The 18,644-nt window shown below is 39.4% G+C and overlaps 1 protein-coding gene across 1 annotated transcript in view; it reads left to right on the forward strand.

Moving 5' to 3' along the window:
- Positions 1-11,437, forward strand: part of LOC118430487 (DBH-like monooxygenase protein 1 homolog) — a 44,597-nt gene extending 33,160 nt beyond the window's left edge. The window contains exons 6-12 of the mRNA XM_035841389.1: positions 1,139-1,241; positions 5,106-5,272; positions 6,406-6,591; positions 8,074-8,133; positions 8,351-8,484; positions 9,891-10,071; positions 10,916-11,437. Coding sequence (XP_035697282.1) covers positions 1,139-1,241; positions 5,106-5,272; positions 6,406-6,591; positions 8,074-8,133; positions 8,351-8,484; positions 9,891-10,071; positions 10,916-11,128 — 1,044 coding nt within the window. The 3' untranslated portion in view covers positions 11,129-11,437. The remainder of the gene's footprint in view (positions 1-1,138; positions 1,242-5,105; positions 5,273-6,405; positions 6,592-8,073; positions 8,134-8,350; positions 8,485-9,890; positions 10,072-10,915) is intronic.
- The last annotated feature ends 7,207 nt before the right edge of the window (positions 11,438-18,644 follow it).

Below are 18,644 nucleotides of genomic sequence, written 5' to 3' on the forward strand. Positions count from 1 at the left end.
CTAGAATGAAGCAGTTTAGCTGCGTCTTTTTCAAAAGACGCAAAACCAATTAAAAATGAAGCAGTTAAGCTGCGTCTTTTTCAAAAGACGCAAAACCAATTTAAAATGATGCAGTATTGTCCATTTGACGCATTTCGAGGTTCGCAGTGGGTGTGTCACTCCGTAAGGGGCGGTATTACCCGTCGTTGTGCGAACATGTGCGAACATGTATATACAGGGCTCCCTTGGAAATCAGTTACTACGTCTTACCAGTCGTTCTTCACGTTTTCAGAATACGTGGCGGACGTGGCCTCCCCCCATAAAAAAACGTACGGACAAATTGCACGTACTGCCGGTTGTGCACATAGCTTTACGTGCATCTGCGTGTTGTCTACGTGCCAAAACGTGGGCAGTCTTTTGGGATCCGTAAGTGGTAAGTACCGCCTCCCTACGAAAACGTACGGAATACAGCGGATTTTGGAGTACGCAGACACGTCGTAGAATTCTACGTGCACGTCGAACTTTCTCTGCTATTGTGCTGTGGAATTGCGCAGCACGTGTAAGCAGGGCCTGAGTAATGTTACGTGGCAATCACACAGAGATCGTACGTTCAACTCACTTACCACTTGCGCAACGAACGATACACGGAACCGGCTCACATCCATGCGTGCAGACCACAAACTTATACCTTGCACAATCGTGCGAGTGACGTGCGTTGAGACGTACAGCATCCCTGCTCTTCCATTCCTTCCCCAACTCCTTTTTTTAGAAAACACCTTGCGCTCTCAACAAAATGTACGGACTTTTTGTAGTACGACAGGTTGTACCCTTAGCTTTGCCCCCTGCATTACATATAAGCATAGAGAATCCAATCATCGTGTATATTTTAGGCAATAATGAGAGACAAAACGAAAACCAAACGAAGGCAAATTGTTTACAAGAACACATGACAAGACGTGTCTGTCTTATAGGAACTCAAATAAGTTTTCAAAATGAAGTTCTGTCAGTTCTGCCAGACACATTATATTCAGCTTGGCCGCGTCAGGCTTTTGCAGGATTTTTTTACCATCGTGTAGAACCGAATAGATGCACTCCGATGTTTTGCCTATCAAGGCTGATTGCAAAATGTGCTGATGTTGTGCACTTTTTTTTCTGACAGACCGTCCTCACTCCAGACCACGTTGGCTACCCCATCGGTGATGACGAGGATAGCGGTTATGTGATCATGGAGATGCACTACGACAACCCTCAGCTGGCATCAGGTCAGAGGGTAGAAAATGTTTGGCTTATTTAAAGTTTGCAGCTCCAGGTCACCTCTCACACGTTTATTGTACCCAATCTAGCCGGTTTCCGTCCACGTTTGCAACAATTTCTAGGAAGCATATTGCTTTTTAAAACCCCTCATCGCTTTTTAAAGCTACATCGCTTTCTAAAAAAAGGATGGCAACCAAATTATATGCCGTCCTTTGTTATCAAAATGGCGTGGGGTAGCCGTCATGTTCTCAAATCAATATATAGGGAGTGCAGTTGTAGAAGAGTGACACCTAACATAAAATCTCGATCAGAACAGCCGAATACAAGATTTCAGAGACCCCATACGATTTTGAAATATTCTGATTATGCAAATTACCTAAACATTTGCATAATTCATGTAAAGTTATGTACACCTTTAACTAATAACTAACACAGGTCACAATGGTTACAATTCAATCCTTTCTACTTTTACCGAGAATAATTACCGGTGTGGACTTTCATATTGTTTATTCATTTAGGGAATTATTGGCATAATTGTCATCTGCTAATCTTCCTCCTGCCACAAATTGCACATGTCACATGTATTTCAGATTGTTACACATACCAAAAAATCATTACAATCCATCCTGAGGTTCTAGAGTATAATACTGACTACAAATATGCGGAAATACAGACAGACAGGCAGACAGGAAGACACACAGACACACCAAAAAACTATACCTCCATTTTTCATGGAGGTAATAACTCTTAATTTAAAGACATAACGATATTGTTCTTGTATATTGAGATGTCCCTTATTTACTTTACAGGCTCATATGCTATGTTAGATTTTACGTCTACCTCCAAAGAACGTCATACGAGGGGCGTTCAAGAAGTAATCCAGCTGACCCACTTCCAGTTGTCTGATCTAGATGACATTTTGCATATGTAATGATTCATATCTCTATAGGTTATGTTGCAAAAAACAGCTCTGAACTAATTTTGGTTTTTGATTTAAAGGTGTTTGAACTAAGTCAGGTGTGAAATGGACCAGGTGTGAAATGGAGCCAGTTGAGTGTCGCGCAGTGATCCGGTTTTTGTATTTGAAAGGACGCATACCAAATGAGACTTTTGATGAAATAAAAGAAACTTATGGTGATGATTCCCCATCATATGACCTTGTAAAACGCTGGCATTGTGAATTCAAACATGGCCGGAAGTCTGTGGAAACAGCTCCCAGACCTGGTCGTCCCTCTTCTGCCATTGATGAGGCATCTGTTGCATGACCAACCTGGGGCGTCCTACAAAAACGGTGTACAGAGCTGCATCAAACGATGGTAGAAATGCATAACTCTTGGTGATTCCTATGAAGAGAAAGACTAATAACTGCACCAAGTTTCATTACTCTCCTCCTTTGGGAAATGGGTCAGGTGGATTACTTCTTGAACTCCCCTCGTATTAAGAACTTGTGGCACTCCTGTCCGACAGGATGTATCCAGTGGTTCTTCTTCTGTGTTGATGGCACATTGTCTAACACATGAGTCTCGTGTTTGAGGAGATCCACTCCTCGAGCACGTTAAGGCCACAGCAAGTAAATTTTTTGGATGACATGAGCGCGCGCATTACTTTTCGCCTGATTTCAGAAAAAAAACACAAGAATTTCTTTCCTTCTGCAGCGGTGGTCAATATGACGATAAAGTAAATAAAAAACAACCATACACCCTCTTATAACCCTGCAAAAGAAATCCACGCAAATAGCCACTACCTATGATTTTCTCTCACATACAGCTCCTTTATTTCTAGAATCAAGACCATTAATCATGCATGATATCATTAAGTTGTAAATTAGTATATTCACGTTTAACTTCCTTTCCGACAAACTCCTCGATCTATTTGAAAATTTTCTTAACCCTAATTCACGTGTACACAACTATCATGCCAGGTAAAGAAATCAACTACATAAGCCCCGGTCACAAGAATCGTACGACGTCCTTGCGATGGCATATTACGCCTATCGCACGATGATCACAGTGGATCGCAGCTAAATCGCAAGCAAAATCAGCCATCACAGAGCATCGGATGATGTTCAAAATTTTTCCAGCGTCGTACGATTTTTCACTTGTGTCTCTTCTGTATAGCCGTCTGACCGTTTTTGTGCTTCTTTAACCAACAAAATGTGGACATAGCTGCTGAATACCTTCCTATAATATCTTTAACTGTAAAAATGAATTTAAAAAGACCATGACAACAAGAGTATTACAAGCAAAAGTTCAAATCAAGCGTGAGTACTGGTATGGTTGTCTCGGCCTGCTTGCCGGCTCTACGTGTCAGGCTCTTTCGAAGATCGTATCATGATATGCTATCAACAAAAAGATGCCATCATACAAAAATCACATCATAAGCATTATATCATATATATTTCCGACTCATAGAGCCTGCCTTTATGTTTGAGTTGTCCCCATGGTTATTACGATTATGGTAAACTGACCCAAGACCGACGAGAGCTGAGATTTGATCTAATTATAAACTCACGTGCATGAAGCGATCAAACAATTGTCTGCATCACCTGTGCGGGGCGCGCTGTTCTCTGGTTGCGACTGTGGCAGTTGCGACTGATATATTTTCCCTTTTCGTCAATATCGACAATATCAGGGAAAACTGAAACCATCACAACATGCTAAAAATTCATAAATCTAAAACCTCATCAGTAGACAAAAATTGCCGTAATGAAGTCTGCTTTGGGGGCAAATAAAATCTTACGACGATAGCGAAATTTTGAACATGTTCAAAATCCATTTCAGCTCTATTCTCGTCATAGGAGGCTCCCCGATTTACTATGATTTCTCTGCGATTGACGCAGGTACGCTCTTATGACCTCATCGTACGATGCACTACGATCCTTGTGACCACGGCTTCATATATTTTAACCATTGCTTCCGATTCTTCCCCGACTTACGACGTACTGCGCTTATGCCGCGCATAAAACCACCATCGCAGTCAATCGTACGATTCTTGTGACCGGGGCTTTAATCAACTCTTCCGCACATCATTAGCGCAGTCCTCCGTAAAATACACATGTGTCACAATATGAAACAGCCTTCAGACAAATGAACCAAAAAAAAATTTCCTACTTTTAAAAGTCCCCTAAAACCCATCTCATAAACCATCCTAGCCCCCTATAGTAGTCTCATATTGTCAGTTATTATCTTATCTCAATTTAGATTATTATTATTTGATTATCCTTTTGTATCATTATCTCATCCTATGAGTTACTCTTCTTTGTTCTTTACCGACTACCCTACATTTGTTAAGATTAGATGAGGAGGTATAGTATAAGTGTTTACGGTTTTTCCCTCCTCCTGCACCTGTTTTTTATGAATTCTTTTCTGTATTGTTTTATATATTTTGTTTTGCGAATAAATAAACAAACAAGAAAAAGGTACCGAAAAGAGCAAATATGTTGTTTATGGGATTGTTGTAAAAGAGACACCAATATGGAGGCCATTAGTGTAGTTACCCACTTTGTTGGTGATGCCAGTCTCCCACGCTAGTGTCACTTTTACCAAACCAGCACATGTCTTGAATACAGAAATGAATGCCTTGTTGGCTCAGATAGCATGTTTTGTCCCTTTAATTCATCTTGTTTTTTTTGCCCTTTCGCACTATTTTTGCAGTCTGCAGAAGATTTCATCCATAAAATTTACTTGCTGTGGCCTAACCCTATTCAGACGGGGGCTTTTGAGGCCTGCGCTAACGTTCATGTTACATAACGCCAGAGCAGCTTAGCAGCTCCAGACCCAAGCGATTTAGCCCCACCTATTGTAAGCTCCTCGCTGTGAAGAGTAGTCGGCCCGCCCCAGTTGAAATCTATCCGCCTGCCGTTTCATATATAGGTATACATGACAGTTCGGGGCTGAGGCTGACATACACGCCCGAGCTGAGGGATAACGATATGGGTGTCCTGCTCGTTGGAGTGGCGGTGAACAAATACCACGTTGTTCCTCCTCACGCTGAGGCGTTCGTGTCAGCGGGATTTTGCAATTCAAGATGCCTAAGCGCGGTAGGTAGTACTTATTTGCTTCTTTGCGCCATGGAAAATTTAAATATTAAGAAGGATCTAAGTGTCAAAGAAAAGACAATAAAGGAGATTCCTAATTGTTTTTGTTTTTTTCATTTATGAATCTTGTAGGGTGGTCAACAACCGTTGATAGTGATGTAGCGTACATCTCTTCCTCTGTGCATCATGGATTTTTGTTGTAGAGAGTGTCAAATCGAAATGATATGGTATATAAAATGCCACATCATATCAATTTCATCGATGGCATAAGTTTGCATTGATTTTCACCTTATTTGAAAAAATAGATTATGTTAACTTCCAACGAAAATCTCAAACATTGCTTGAAAGAGAGAGTGGGAGAGAGAGTAAGGTTGGCTATTAATGCCATTGCCGTCTGGTATGCAATATGAACTAGCTGCAGGCAATGGAAGCTTGCTTTGTTAGGCTATATGAATGCCTTTCCACTGCTAACAATTAATGTCACAACCTTTGAAAAAGTGTTATCTGGGACCGCCATCGATGCCTTGGGCGTTTGGTTTCCATCAATAAATAAAAGTAAACTTTCGCATTCCAATCCGTTTTATATATGATAGTTTTGGTAGCGATAAGTGAGGATGTGCCCTAGTATAATTAGTTTTACGTTGTTATTGAAATCCCCATCTTATTACATTGAAGATTGTCAATGTTAAAACCAGTGTCACTGTATTATCAAGAAAATGTCACTATATTATTCCGAAAGAAACAAACTTTTCCTGAAAACCTGCAAATCTTTCCCAAGCTATTCTCACCTTACCGACCAACAATAAATAGTCTTCTTTTACTTCGTCCAACCCCATTATAAATGAAACTGTTGGACAAATCATCTCCCACTGCATACGGAAAAGAAATCAAACCCATCAAATAGCTTAAGTAGAATTACGTTTAGATCAGACGTTATTTCTCGTTTGATTTACCTATAGTTCCCATTAACTTCTCTGTTAAGTATACGATTATGTATAACACTACTTGACTTTGTCTGCAATTTGCACTCGGGCATGAATTTGCAATAAAAATTTATTTATTAAGTCTTGTTTGCGAAACAATGTTTCATTGCTTATGTAAGTCTCTAAATATTACTAGGATACGTTTGGTTTCAGTTCCTCGAGGAGCTCGGACAGCCCATACACATCGTCGGCGTAAACCTTGCCACCCGACCGCTGGGGGTGAAGATAAGCGCCCGGGTGATCCATAATGGCACGGAAACCGAGATCGCGCGAGAAGACAACTATGACTATGACATGCAGCTCACCAGGATGCTGAAGAAAGAAATTACCGTCTACCCTGTAAGTTTAAACATTTCTAAACTCAGTATATCTCGGTCGATGTGTATGTACTTTAGTAATTAGTCACACATGCTGAGTTTGCGACAGCAGGGGTCCCATATGTTCAGTCTGGAAAGGTATAGCGACCGTCACCGTACAAGTGGCTACCGAGGTAAAACTGTCTATGCATCTTGTTGTAAGGTTTTGGACGTATACAGCATGAGTCTGAAACTCACCTGCCTAGTAGGCTTGCTACTTGTCGCACTTTCCACCGCCTAGAGTTACAGAAATCATCAGTCAGATCCAACTCTCATCGGTCGTTTCGTCCCCTAATCTGACACGGCCTCTAGGTGGGGAGACAGCAGGGCGAACGTCTTCACTCTGCTTTTCTGCAACTCTTCTGACTACTACTCCTTGGTTCCCCACTGCAGATCTTTCCTCTTAACCCACAGCCAAAAGCTGCATCGCTCCACTTCTTCAAATAACGCTTTCACTAGCTGCTTGTGACTGATTGAGAGTTCTCTACAGAGGCGTGTGATGGATGTTCCTACGAATCCCCTGCATCCTACCTCTACTGGGTCTAACAACGCCCTCCAACTGTTCTCTACACACTTTTGTACTATGTCTTGATACTTGAGCTTTTTCCTCTCGAACGCTGCCTGGACATTTTCTTCCCAAGGGACGGTTAACTCGACTATGACGACTGTTCTCTGTGCTGCATTTGGTGACCAAAGCACTATGTCAGCTGGGCGCAGAGTTGTTTCGCAGATGGTTCTTGGGAAGACTAAACGGTTGTCCAGGTCGACTGTCATCTCCCACCCTCCTTTGCTCATCAGACCTTCACCTCTCCTTCTGCTGGCTGGAGCCGCTTTCTGCCTTTCCTTGACGAAAGGGATGAAGGACTGGTTCTGAACTCCATTGCTGCTTGCCTTTCTCCTTCCCTCCTCTAAGGTTGCAGCCAGGATCCTCAGAGCTTGGTTGTGACGCCAGGTGTATCTTCCCTGTTTTAAGGAGGTAGTGCAGGCAGAAAGGATATGCTTTAGGTTGGCCTTTTTCGCCCCACACAACTCACAAGATTCTTCCTTTGAATACCATGTGCTTAGGTTTCTTGGACATAGGAGGATGTCATAGGCTGCCCTTATTAGGAAACTTAATCTCTAGTCTGGTTTTCCCCACATGTTTTTCCACGTTAACTTTCTGTCCACTGTGCTTTCCCAGTTAATCCAGGCTCCCTGCTGGTGTTGACCAACAACCTTTACTTTCCTCTCTTCCATCATTCTCTTCACTTCATCCACTACCAGTTGCTTCTTTTCTCGCTGGGTAACAATATTGTGTCAAATTGACGTAATGCTACAAATTTTATAAGGAAATTGTAAAAAACTAAATGTAACCTCCCCCCCAGAAAACGATTTTGATTTGGAAAGTTATAAAGCCAGTACATAGTGTACACAAACCTTAGTCGTAGATTTCTCTAACATCTTTTTTTTTTCAAATCTTTTCCAGGGTGACAGTCTGATTATAGAATGTACCTATGATTCGACGCACAAGGAACACGTTACGTTTGTAAGTGGTTAACTGCCTTTTTCAAGCTTATTGCATCAGTTGATCCGCAAAAGGATTTCATAAAAAATACATATACATGATCCTTAATTAAACTTCCAGATCATTCAACCCAGGCGATTTGCATCTTAGCTTTCTCCAATAGCAGGAAATACTTCATGAAAATTTGACCTCTTCATTAGGTCGTCCTTGAACAGTACAAATTTGGTCCTCTGTGCAGGGTGGACTCGATATAAAGGATGAATTGTGCCTGGCCGGTTTCCAATACTACCCAAAGTTCAACCTGACTGACTGTGTGAGTACACCAAGTCTCTATACCACGACCGGCTTCGCTGGAATCCAGGATGCTGACTTGTAAGCGTTTTAGAATACATATTTTACACAACTAGAGTTCCACGACCTCATACCTTCGCCAAATGGTTTGAATATTTTCGAGTGTATTTATATTTTTCCGTTTGATTCAAATAAGGTCACGATTTGCAAAATTTGTCTCGGTTGACCACCTTCTCTATCACAAGTCGAAATTATAAGTCCTATTATAGCAGAGAAGGCAATTTTATTGTTTCCTGATTAATTATGTAAATATGAAACTAATTTGCATGGTTTGTGTATAATGATGCTCACTCAGCTTCGTTCTGTTGTATAAAGCAATTCCGATCATTTACCACAATGGAATTATTATATATTTCTCCATCATCTATGCAAATGTTGTCGTCAATTACTTATGTGACAAGTTTGAAAGTCCCATTATGGACTGCAGTAGATTTATAAGCTTCCCTTTATGAAAATTAGCTGTTAATTTGCATAAATAATATCCCATTATGTAATTATTCACCTAGGCTATCTACATACGTATACAAAAATCATAATAATCTGTCAACACGTTCATATCATCTCATTAATTATGCAAACTATTTTGTTATTTCTACAATTGATATGTGTTGACATTTCTCTTTTTCTCACTTACATATGTGATAAGTTTGATGATCTTTCAACACGTTCTCAAGTAATTCTCGTCCAAAGTTTGACAGGAAACGGGTGTCTGCAGTTCAGCTGCAAAGCCGCTAGGGGGTTTAAACTCACAGTGCTTACTCTCTTCCCCAAGGGCTATCTACCACACAAACATCACGACCACAGCATGTCTAGAACATGAGATGTCAACAATAGAATTGCTTCAGTTCCTTAGGAAGCCGCCGGGGGGCCATTATCGCACTTGACCTTTACTTCCCTGACCCTTACCCACCTTCCAAATCTCATCTGGATCAATTCAAGGCGTCTCGAGTTATGCTGTCCTCAACCAAACGGATACACGCATACGGCCCACTAAAACTTTTCGTTAGTATACACCTTTCCCAGCGTATTCCTCGTTACAAATAGCGAATCGACCCGGTGTCTTGACACCACCACAGTACCCCACCCACCCCCTACAACGTATCCCAATGCCTACAGAGAGACCTGTGAAGGAGGCTACTTAATATGTTGAATATGGGACCTTAACAATACTATCGTCATCGATGCTCAAAACTTCATAATCTTCAATACATTAAGAAGATTATTTCAAGAAAATGCTAATTTCATCTGGTTCGCAAATGTGTGAAAAAATTATTTATTCAGAAATCTTCAAGGTTTTTCCCTTTTAAAATAACATGCGGTCACTGCTGTTGCTCTACCTGGCATGTAGTCACTATTGTGATCTTAGAAGTTTGATCTTCTTGTGGCAGTTCTGTTCAACATTACCTTCCTCAATGTTGCATTTATAGTGACTATGACACTTTGGAACTGAACATCACTGCGCCAGCAGCCATGGTAGGTATGACTTACGAGGATGCCATCAAAGCTGTTCCGTGGACAGAGGAGAAAGCACAAACCTTCTCTGATATGCTGCTGAATGGGAACTTCCACACCCGCTGCCTGGCCAATCCCGAGTCTGCTGTTGATATTGTAAGAATCCTAAAACCTAGGAAAACATATGTTTTTGGTTACAGGTCCGACCTTAGCAAAAATCGCCCACCCTAGCCTTTTCTTCTTTTGCTGGAAGGGGCATTAAATTTTCATATGTAAAATCTTAGTTTAAAAAAAAAAATCATTTTTGCACTGTTATTCTTTGTTTAATTTAGCAATACAATGTGCTTGTGCAATGAACATATGTGAAATTACAATAAAATATAAAACATCCCATTGCATTTTTGCTTTACTTTACTTAAATGCTTTTGTCGGGTCAACTCGGCCAAAATTACTTTTTTCAAGAATTGTAACCTGCAACACATCGTTTTCCCTAGGCTTGGCCTCAATACAATAAATAAATAATCTATTAAGCCATTACACTGATTAACATACTCAAGTAGAGGTTAGGTCTGGGGTCTAAGGACTTCTTCTATGCTTTTGAATCCGGCTATATTTTGTCACTTATTCTTTGGCCTTTGTAACAGCCAAACATCTGCTTGCAGACGGAAGCAACAATTTCTTATATTCAAGTACTTTAACACATTAGAATCATTGCAGCTTTTTATTCTCAACGTACCATTAGAGTTATCAATTCAATCTTCGAGATATTGGGATCTAATAGAAATACGTTTGTATCTTATGAAATACGGCGAAGGCATCCTTAGATTCTCAAATCTGTATCCTGTAAACGTAATGAAGCAGGGAATTGTGGACTGTGAAAACATCTCTACTGTTCCCAAAGTAGAGATGAAACTATGTCGTGAACAAGAACAAGGAACACCTAGCTCAAATTGACTCCAGAAAACTGTAATATTTTCCATTTTTACCGTTTTTTTTTCAGCGCCTTTTTGACGAATATCTGCCCTTACCACGCGGACTCAGAGTGACTCCCGAGGACGTATGCAGCGGGAGGACTGCACAGGAAACTACTCCGGTAAACCCTGGTCCTACCATGGAGGATTGGGCGGGCTCCGGCGCCTGGCGCCCTGGTGTGTATGCAGTTCCAGTGATGGCTGCTTGCCTGGCGCTGATCTATAGTGTAGTCAAGCCGTAATATAAAGAACGCCATCTGATTAAAAATGAGGTAAACCTAGAATAAACCGGGATCCATTATGGCATAATCATTTTCATACTACCGTTATCGCTATTGTATTTTAAATCTTAATCCATAGCTAAATTATCATTTTATCCAAGCATATCCAAATGTTCCCTTCAGACAAATCTGGCATGAGTTTTTAAGATATCTAAACTTTTTTTTTCTGATTAACTTTTTAAACAGACTGCTTTGGGCAGATTGTATAGCTTTTGTCTATGTAAATCGGATTGACTACAATGTTATCATTATAATTTAGCTAATTATGAAAGCATTCTGGAACAAATATTGCTAGTGTAGCAAGATGTTAATGAGGCCTTACTGTCCATGGTTATACCTTATCATGTTCACCCTCACTTAGCTTTAAGTGGCACACTGAAATTACCATCGTTTCGATATAGACTAATTGTTGGTGTATTACCATTAAAAATGCATATTAAGTCTCTTACTTGATTTTTCTTAACAACGAATGGAACTATCCATTATAAGATGACGTAAGATAAACATACGAACTAATTTTGATTTTGATGAATTAACTGTCACGTAAGGTTGATTTGATTTTATGGATGACATAAAAATTTTCAAAAATTACTCACCTTGGGAGTTACGTATATGGTGTGTTACCTGGTACCTATATGGCACCTTATTACCTGAAGATGTTGTACCTCGAAAGTCGATAATATACAGTTTGGTGCAAACAAGCCATTGAAATGAAAAGACACTTTTTTTGCAGTTGAGGTGGTATTAAAAGACAGCGCTAACGCGAACGTATAAATCAACACCATCTACGGTACGGAGTAAGTAAGCTATATGTTTTTAATTTGCCACATTATTTTCTATCTTGTGCTGTAAACATTCACAAAGCACTAACAAAAACACATTCAAGTGAACAATAGTTTCTCATTATAAACACTATCTACGCGCAAGTTCATATACCTGTTGCGAAATGCTACAAAAACACTGATAAAGTACCAGTCTTAAGAAACACTGGTAAAACTCCAGAGTTTCTAAATGCTAGAAAAACAGTCATGTTGGAGGTGAGGAATACCCATAGGCTAGTTGCATATAACAAAATGTACGATATTATGATGAATGCTTTATCTACATAACTAATAAAGACATTTTATACTTCTTTTGTGGTCGATTTATGACAGAGACTTCATATTGGAGATATATAGGTTGCTTGAGAACAGGTGAATACAGTGACATACATTTTATGTCGAGTAATGCAATAATGGGAATACAAGAGACCCAACCCTCCTCCACAAGTCCAACTATCTTTTTTACCGTGTAATTACGTTAATATTAACACTATGGATGTAGTTATGTATCAGACTCGTGTACTTAAATCATTTTAAAACTGCATTTTGTGATGTATACCAATCAACTTCTAAAATGTTTCTCTTCTTTAAAGGTATACTACGGAGTTTACCACCATAGTTAGGCCCTCTTAGCTGTAAACAACAACTTCAGGTCTCCAGTAGGCACCCTAGGGGGTGGGGTAATGAGTTCATCATACTCCAGGCTGGCTACAGGGGAAGATGTTCTTCTTTGAAAACACTCAATTTATTTCCCTTCCGAATAGGATATAATCATGCACTTTTTCATTACGTTCCCTTCAAAACTGGGAGAAATCTTACAAAGATTACGATTTACAAAAACTTTGGTGAAACTGTCATCAGGCACCCCACTGTTCAGTCAGGCACACAGGACAGTGATAAGCGAGATGTGGGCATGTTTCCTAAGGAAGCATGGAGGTCCATGTAGTAAGATCACAGTTTGTACACATGTTTGTATGATGCGCTGATGTTGCAACTTCTCTCCCTGACCCTTGGTTTTCGATGCTTAAGGGAAGATTTAGCTTACTCTGTAAAGAAATAGTGGGATTTGTTCTAAATAAAGTTAGTGCATATTGGGCACTTTCTCTTATTGACAGACCTGTTTCAAGTGAGCACAAATCCATAGTTTTGTTATTTCGTTTGTAGACGATTTCTTTTCAATGGGTGGGATTTTGTTTTTCATTTGACTTTTTTTATTTGGCAAAAAGTGTTGAGTTTGTTCATTCTTTTATTAATTGTGTTTAACCAGATAGAAACTCGTCTTTCAGGCGGTTATACCATGGCAGTTGATATAAATGACGCAAATCAGGAATTTAACTTTATCTTATGACTTAGCCGATGACTTGGAATATCCCTTACCCCGACTCTCGGTGCATGTTAAGTAGCATATACACATTTTTATCGATGTAATCTAGAATATTTCTTGTCTATTACACTCAGTGTAAAATAGTTGATGATTTCTCGATGCATCGATTCCTGTCCTATTACACCGAAACTGATAATGTCACAAAAATCTGTACATATTTTCGGGCACAAGAGTAAAGTGCACTGTTTAACAAAATTTGCCTGTAATGTTTGTCTAAAATACATAATCTATGCGTCTAAGAAAACTAAGCTGTTGTGTTCGGAATTTCGTCAATGAAAAAAGAAATATTTTGCTAATTAAACTTTAAGATTCGGCTGAAACGTGAGCTGATCCTTTTTTTCGAGCCTAAATTAAAAACAATAGCGGAAGGAAGCACCACCTCACCCCACCCCGGCCCCAGGTATCCCAAAAAGCCTGGTCTAGATAGGGGTAAAATAGATAAGCCATATTCAGACGGAGGTGGCTTCGACGTCGGCGTCGGTTTAAATGCCACAAAATTCTAATCTGTTAACGCTAGTACCACCAAACTGGTTTACTAAAAAACACAACAATGAATTAATTAAACTTCGTAATTTTTGTATTGCCCTAGCAACAGCTCTATAGCAAGCACTTTTGCCAAGATTGACTGATTTCGACTGAAACGATGAATTTCAGAGTCTTTGCTGCTCAAGTAGTCTCGTTTTCTTACATCGTAAACATCTTATCTAATTTAAATGCTGTCCTACATGGCAATTTTATGCTCATGCGTTCATCATTATTAATCAATTTATAACTTTTCTCAAATGTCTTTACTACCGTGTTATTATTTACACAAAGGCCTAAATATAAACATTTTAATTCCTTTAGGGCTGATATATCGTATTCTTCGAAGTCATTTTAATGCCGTTGTGTTTTTGTTAACGGCAGAAGTTCTGACAGACGTATATCTCATTCGACATGATTGACATGTACAATGTTTGGCACCAAAATAAACGTTACCGCCAGTAATGTTTTAGTAACATAGTTTAGCAGAAGTTCGGACAGACGTATCAGGCATGATTGACATGTACAATGTTTGGCACCAAACTAAACGTTACCGCCAGTCATGTTTTAGTAACATAGTTTAGCAGAAGTTCGGACAGACGTATATCTTATCAGACATGGTTGACATGTACAATGTTTGACACCAACATAAACGTTGGCGCCAGCCATTTTTTAGTAACATAGTTTAGCAGAAGTTCGGACAGACGTATCAGGCATGATTGACATGTACAATGCTTGGAACCAAAACGTTGGCGCCAGCCATGTTTTAGTGACATAGTTTAGCAGACATGATCAATCCTGGGCTGGTGACAGTTTAGTAAACAAAACGCCTCCTTGCCAGAAGTACATTCTGATGTTATCTATATTTGTTTCTTGACGCGGTTCACATTACTATAATTATATGGGAGAGTTTAGCGTAGCGTAACGACAGTGTGTTAACGTTCGGCTCAAATCCATGGGGTCCTGAGTTCGAGTCCCTTGGCATATATTCCGACATTTTGCCCTTTGGAGAGCTCGGGGTAGTTAAAAAAATATTTCTTCACTTCATTTACGTAGAAATCCATTCATAGCTTCGTTTAGTGACTTCGCTCTGATAGGTCTCGTGTTTGAAAAGAGCCTAACCTCGAACCCGCGACACTGATAAAAAAAGTACGGGTCCTTATACGATATGAGTCGATAAAAAAATGCCCAGAGAACAAGCGTGTATTCTACAAACTTTGGTAACCAGAATTGCAATTGAAATATACCAAACATTCATTTCACCTGTCTGTTGAGTTAGGATGAAATAAAAAAAAAAAGACGGATTTACTTCCAGATATGTTTATTTGTCAGGTGCAGGTCTGGTTCACCCCCGGTCTTGGTCTGTTTCCACATCTAATCCCACAGTACACAAGTTTACGTTGTTCAGACATCACTTGGCGTTCTTGGCATTAATGAAAAATGCCGATATATTATTGAAAAATACCATGAACCTCTGTATTGGCTGTTTTCCACGTCTGATTCCACAGTACACAAGTCATGTTTACGCTGTTCAGCCTTCACTTGGAGTTCTTGGCGTAAATGAAAAATGCCGATGCATTATTGAAAAATACCGAGGACCTCCGTCTTGGTCTGTTTTCAACATCTGACTCCATAAGGAACATAAAACAGCATCCATGTTGGAATCTTATGGTGCGCTCTCACCACACTTGTGTCAAGCTTGCGTCACTGCGGGATTCGAAAGATGTTACTTATGCAATATGATAACCTTGAAAGACGTTTACAGTAAACGAAGTGACCCAAATGAATGGACGCGAATCATATACCAGATTTGAGTCCATCGCTTATGTGTTTTGCAACAAGTATGTGTAATGGTGTGTGTTTATAGGTTTATTGAACAATTTTCAAATTTCACAAATAAAAAATCTTGATATTTCCTACGTTTTAATAGGAAATAGACAAAATATAACCCTGACACTGTTGAAGGCATGTTGGCGTCACTGTTGTGTCACTGTTGTGTTACTCTTGGGTCACTGTTATAACTAAATCAAAAACCGCTGTAAAATGGTATCTAAAATGTATCCAAAATAGCTTTCAATAATAAAAGGATGTTTACTTTTGATACTTGGTGCCAAATAAACAAAATATAACCTTGATACTGTTGAAGGCATGTTGGCGTCACTATTGTGTCGCTGTTGTGTTACTCTTGGGTCACTGTTGTGTCACTCTTGGGTCACTGTTGGGGCTTTTTGCCACTTGCGTTATTTTTACCCCCCCCCCCCAAAAAAAAAAACGTCGCGCTTGCTTGTGTCACCTCTAGGTTCGCTTGTGTTACCTCTGGGTTCGCTTGCGTCACCTCTAGGTGCCGCAGGGTCACGTCTGCGTTGTCGAACCCCGAAGCGACGCAATCGTGACGCGATCCATTCCTTGGGGTGTTCCCGAAAATTCATAACAAGAACAATATGGGCCCGCTACAAGTGGTGTTCAGCTGCTAGAAAAATGTCTAGAATCCCCCCCCCCCTTTAACACGGGTTAATGAATATATAATGCGAACATACATACCCACTTAGTTAAGTACAGGTCGCAACAAAAGATACTATGTCAACCAACTCAAGAATCGTATTCTACCTTTCACTTCTTATCGCTTCTTTGTGATACTGAAAATGCAGAAACAGATATGCTTTATAAGTAAAGGTCTGTCTCAATTCATAAGGAATATAAATTTGTCGACATTGCTTACTAGGTAAACATGGGTTAATAAAGTTCAGCTCTCTCTTTCTTGTACAAAATACATTCTTCTACAAAATGATGTTCATCTCCGATTTCATCTAGATTACAATGTCTACACATTCGATGTTCTAGAGGAGTGAATGTTGACTCTACGCCGAAAGGGGAGTTTTGGTGCGCCGACAAAGAGAATACTATTCTATGTTTAAAAATGGATTCCCCCAGAAAATAAACCACCGTTCCAAAAGTCTGTGAATGAGGCTATGTTGACAGCATATTTGTCAGCAGACGGTTTGTGTGATAAGGCAAGTGAAGCTATGACGGGGATGCACACCATGGTTTGTAGAACATACAGGGTGTAAAGATCTCGGGCGGTAATATTGGAGGGGGGTTTCCGTGCAAACAGTGTGGTCAGTGCAGTGCGTTCTGGTATGGGTGGTTTCATTACATTAACTGTTGTGAGTGTTGTGCTGCAGTTTTCACAGTTGTCACCAGGAGTCAGTGCTGCGCGAGTCTTCATAGAGCTTTCTATTATTGTTAAACTCAGCCGAGAAACAGAATAAACCTTCATACCATTTTAAAGTAGAAAAAAAGGTTAAGGTCAGCATCATAAAAAAGTACACAGAAGCGTTTCAAGAGTACAATATCTTTGTTTACATTTATCGATCATATTCTGCTGCAACACGACATCAGCATGGCTGAAAAGGTTAAGAAGTGAAGGGAGTATGGGTGGGTACCTGTTCAATGCCGCTTTTTCTTGTTGGACCGGTTCATTAAAAAATTATTAGTATGCCGTAAAGTAAGTCTTCACTAAGAACTGATTCTTAATTTCATAACGTGACAGACGTATAAAGTAAATGTACTCCGGGAAGTTTTTACACTAAAGGTGAAGAGAAGTACCACATTATAGATCCGGTACTTACTACATTTAAGGTGCATGAAGTCTGTTTTGTTTTCTTGAAATCAGTTCCACTCATCATGCTTGAAAATACAACAAGTTTTTCATGAATTATTCGATATAACTCACTTTTAACTGTATAAGGCTCTACGTCATTCGTTGCTCAGGGAGGTATATTGGGTTTTAACGGTTGCAATAGAAACATGCCATGCACTTACAAAGGTATTTATGCCTGTCGCCAGATTCGGTAACAAACATTACTACCACGAGTACGATGGTTACCATGGTTATATTATCCACATATTAGACTAGAAATGACCGTTTTTGTGACCCTGTACAGTTTTTCTTGCTTTAAAGTGCCCACGGCAAATTTGACGTTCTATAGCCCCCGAACGGCTTTCAGTAGAACAACCAAACTTGGTGAATTTTCCAAGAATATTGTTGGCAAAAATTTAAAAAAAGTTAGTTTAAAATTTTCGTGTTGCCATGGCAACGGGTTTGTGAAGGGCAAATTTTACATAAAACAAATTTTGGTTTAAACAATGGGATTTTAAGATTTTCTTGCTAAACTCAACTTCTTTTCATATATCTTTAATGTCTATTAAATCTTAGTTGAACATTTATAATTAAATATTCATAAATTACGCTAATGAGATGACGTAATTGCCCAAAATCGAAGATGGCCGCCAATATCATGATGAAAAGAATAACCAGCTTATTTTTACTCGGATTTCATCAGTACTTGGTATTTTCTCATAGAAAACATTCATGTGAACGTTTTTAATCCATTTGTATGGGGTTTTAGCGTTATATGTTGAAAAAATTTATCTTAAGACATTTAAGGTTGATAATCCAAGATGGCGGATAGCTAAACTACAGATGACGTCATTGTACGACGTCATTTGACGTCATTTTGACATCATTGCGTTAGCTTCTTACAACAGAAGTCTTATAACACTTAAAGATTGAGAAGCCTTTATTGGTATTTTTTAAGCAAGATATTTAGGTTTTAGCAAAAAAAATCAATTTATGACGTCATAATTACGTCATATAACGTCATAAAGATACAAAAAATTCAGGAATTATAAAAAATCAACGAGCATAACACCCCCTGTATTTTTTGTTATCGTGCAGTAAGCCGTTTTG

This window comes from Branchiostoma floridae, chromosome 14 (assembly GCF_000003815.2).
Source record: "Branchiostoma floridae strain S238N-H82 chromosome 14, Bfl_VNyyK, whole genome shotgun sequence".
NCBI lineage: Eukaryota > Metazoa > Chordata > Leptocardii > Amphioxiformes > Branchiostomatidae > Branchiostoma > Branchiostoma floridae.